Source organism: Centruroides sculpturatus, unplaced genomic scaffold (genome assembly GCF_000671375.1).
Source record: "Centruroides sculpturatus isolate CEXI.00-Female unplaced genomic scaffold, Cexi_2.0 scaffold1005, whole genome shotgun sequence".
Lineage (NCBI taxonomy): Eukaryota > Metazoa > Arthropoda > Arachnida > Scorpiones > Buthidae > Centruroides > Centruroides sculpturatus.
Window position 1 is genome coordinate 7,009 of NW_019385238.1, and position 4,184 is coordinate 11,192.

A 4,184-nucleotide genomic window follows, 5' to 3' on the forward strand; every position below is an offset into this window, starting at 1 on the left:
CTTACTTTCTAAGTTATTTAATAGTCGGTTAAATTTATACCTCGCTTTAAATCATGAGAAAAATCTATTTAAAATATTATATCTGTGTAAAAAGAAATTCCAGAATGCACCATCATAATTGTTATATTTTTAGGAAGCAAAATAATCGTGCTATAAGCTGAAAAAAATTTTCTCTTACAGAATGGAATATGTTTTGCACATTTTCAAGAAAATAAAGACGTTTTTATCATTATTTATAAATTTCGTCAAATTTATTATTTAAATAAATTTATATTTAATATTTACCTACTTTTGTTAAAAAAAAATATATATATATATAACAGTCATTACAGCAAATGCGAATAAAATCGAAACAATAAATAAACTTACCGAGCCACAATTTTCTAGCAACGTTAGGAGGAAAAACCAAGTGCAACAGATCTACGTTCTTTCTTCTTTCAACTTCGACAGCTTTATTGGCTTCTTGTATGGAGTTCTTTAGCTTGTCCATCCTCCTTTTCAATCCGTCTTGAGCTCGCACCTGCTCCTCTACTAAAATGATATCCCTTGTAGCATCGTGGATGGGGATATCAGATAAGTACAAACCTCTAGCATTCATCTCGTCTAAACCGTTTACAACTGGAGATCCTAAGAATAATAATGAGTCTGATTCTGGACAATATATCATTTGCCCTTTTAACGACATCTCCTAAAATATATTATAAATTAATTAGCTTGTAATTCTAATTTAAACTAGAATTAGTTCAATTTTTATAATTAATTACTTCGGTTTAAATAAAGATATTCAAATTTAATATTCAATTATTTTTTAGAATATTTGGATCAGATAGAGTAAACTGTTAGTAAAGTTAATGCATACCTCGACTTGTTTGTGACAATTGTGAATGGTTAAGAAAAAAGGCATGTTCATCTTAGCGTAAATAGCTTGAAAGCAAGGAGATATTTTGGGTTGTTGTATTCGAAAGAATTTCATGATATTACATCCTCTAATTTTCTTACTTCTATCTCCAATAAGTTTAGATAAACCTAAACCTACTTGAGTTAACTTTAGATTGCGGTCAACAACAAAATGAAATGGGAAAGCTTTACAAAATGAAGTAACAGACAATCGAGTATCTCCTGTTTCTATTGAGTTGCATTCCAATACAGGAGGATCTTTTTCGTTCGCTTCTCCTATTTTCACTTCGTATAAATAGCTAGCGACAGAATTTCTTCGCATCTCTATGATAGTTCTTAAATGGAATAAACTATCTAAAATCCTTTTTATGACGCCAACAAATGCTCTAGCCCAGAATAACCTCTTCGTTGATAACTCTAGAATCAGATGATCATTGGATGATTTCGGCAATACTTTAAGTGTCTCTCTTTCTTCCTGGTCCGATTTATCGAGAACATAGTCGAGGCATTCCAAACTAGTAAAGAAATCAACTGCTGTACCTCCCAGAAAACTAAGAGCTCTTTCATGAGATTTTAAACAAGTTATTGCATGAAGACTTCCACATTCTTCGAGAAGCTTATCTTTCTCCAAATCTGTAAAAGTATCTTTTCTTGATTAATGTGCATCGAAATTGTGGCACATTTTAAAATCAAAGTTTAATGCATAATAAATAGTCTATTAATTCTTCATTAATAATAATACTAACCGAACAAAGAAGAATATTCAGACAATTTCTTGAGATGGTCATCTTCAAAATTTTTAAAATCACTTTCATTTTTATCCATTTGTAAATTGAAAAATTGAACATCGTTCTCAGATTGAAATTCTCTTGATTAAAAAATAAAATAATTTAATTCACAAAATTAAGAAAGAAGGAAACATAAACAAGATGATTTTCTTTAAAGACTCTGTCTTAACTTTTTTAATTTACAATTTTAGCAATTTACATAAGGGAAGGATTAAATTAAACATGTTTTCTTGGCTGTAATTAAAATTATATTAACAGTATGCAATTTTTTAAATAGCAGGCAAACTTTAATACCTATTGTTAATATTATGCTAAATCAAAAGATGGAAGACCTAGTCGAAAATTAGATTTATAAAAAATTAAGAGGCTGTCTTTTAAAGTAGTAGTGCGAAGTTTTCATATCTATAATAAAGAAACATCTACTTACTTATGATTTTTTTCTTTTGCTATATTCTCAACAATCGAGGATAGTACATAATTCTGAAATAAAAATATAAATATGTATCATGTTTTCATTTAAAAATAATAAATCTTTAACACAGCTTTGAAATTATATCAGTGTTTTTTGATTTATCGATTTTCTTGTCATACTTTCTAGAACTGGGTTTTACAGTCTTTTAGTGAAGTTGTCAAAGTATGTCACCAACACGCCTTCTGCCTCGTTGACAAACTCAACGACCACTTATATATTTTTTTACTACTTTACACAACATAAAAATTTTAAGTAAAGTTAAGTTGCTTCAAATACCAGAAAGATATTTTATAAAAAATATTTATTTATCCTTGTAAAAGTCGATAGATGAATTAGAAAATTTTTGTGATATTAGTTAAAATCTTCTATATTTAACATATAAATTAAAAATTTATGACTAGAAATTTAATTATATACTCAAGTGAAAGAAAATTAGCTTAATTAAGGCAAAATTTGAATGATTTCATGCAATTGATTAGTAGCTAAATGGTATTGAAAAGTTTTACAAAATTCACTGACAGGGAAATTAATTCATTTTTCTAATTAATGTAATAATTTCCTCAGAAAATGTTTAGTTTGAAAAAAGCAATTGAAAGAGTATTTTTGTTTTCTATTTATTCTTTTACTTGTTCACATACCCTAGGGAAATTGGAAGAAAATATGTTATGTTTGATTCAAGGGGAAAAAAACAGAACAATATTAGGCCTGCGAAAGTATTCTGAACAACTTTCGATTCCTTGTGTTAATTTGTAATGGCAAAAAATACAATTATCTAAACGAAATTCTTTTGAATAGATGCTTATCATAACGTATTATAACGCACAATTATAAACAAAAATTTAAATAACGACATAATACATGAAAGATGTATAAATGAAAATAATATATTATTAATTATATAGTTTTGAATTGTATCACTTCGGGTAAAGTTATCGAAAAAAATTAAAACAACATTTCAAAATAATAAAATATATCTCATTTTATGTTTTTAAAAACTGTTAAAACTTATTCAGTTGCTATATTAAAAGCGACTTCTGGACATTCATTATCTTATGCAAACAGAAACAAAGAAACGTAAAAATAAAAAGAAAAATTTCAAAATTGATTTGATTATTATATAAAAAATTTAAGAAATGATTGTTTTAAAAAACAACGCCTGTAATTTATTTTCTTGATATAATTGCTTACATTTATTCTTAATTATTTGCGAAGACTACGTTTGTAGACAGCCACCAGAGTGGCCAAATGGATGAAACATCTAAACCAGGGGTGTCCAACCTTTTTGTTTCTCTGGGCCACATTGGAAAATGTCATGGAGTTTTGGGCCACAAGTGTATTATATATACTTGTGGCCCAATCCTTAAATATACTAGTATATTTAAGAATTAACATATCTAGATTATAGTAATAAGTATTAAATCTTTATCACAAAAAAGGATATATTAAAAAATTACTTCAGTATGCTAAAATTTATCAGAAACAATAAAATATTATTTAATTACTTTCAACTCTAATAAATATCTCCTAATTAAACTCTCCTATAGTTATAGAAGACACAACACAATATAAATAAAAAAAACGAATTTTAATTAAAAAACTTTATAGTACAGTAGAGCGTCGTTTATCCGAATCAATTGGGGACTGGGGTGGTTCGGATAACTTATTTTTCGGATAACGAATCATGTATTAATATTAATTTATCCCATGTTGAAATTTCTCTCCGTTGCGTGTCGCTTCGCATTGAATTTTCGTCGATGTTAAGCCTAACAAAGACTATTGTATCGTTAAAAATTATTTTTTTATTTTGTACAAACAAAATAAATTTATTGAAAAATATAAAAACAATAAAAAATTATACTTCAGATGTTAATTTAGTATCAAAAACGTAAAATATTTGAGTAGCCCGAGAAATAGCCGAAGATTGCAGCGCCACAGCACTAGCGAAAATTTAAATTTGCCGACTGGAATGCTTTCGGATAACGGACGTTTCGGATAACCAGCTTTCGGATAAACGACGCTCTACTGTA

General features: G+C 27.7%; 1 protein-coding gene across 1 annotated transcript; it reads right to left on the reverse strand.

Moving 5' to 3' along the window:
* Positions 1-369: 369 nt before the first annotated feature.
* LOC111636564 (head-specific guanylate cyclase-like) lies at positions 370-2,160 on the reverse strand (the record flags this gene model as incomplete). Its single annotated transcript, XM_023381843.1, has 4 exons — positions 2,113-2,160; positions 1,644-1,765; positions 860-1,530; positions 370-688 (listed from the first exon to the last, which is right to left on the reverse strand). Coding segments are annotated over exons 2-4 (1,069 nt in total), but the record flags the coding sequence as incomplete, so codon positions are not given.
* Positions 2,161-4,184: the final 2,024 nt, after the last annotated feature.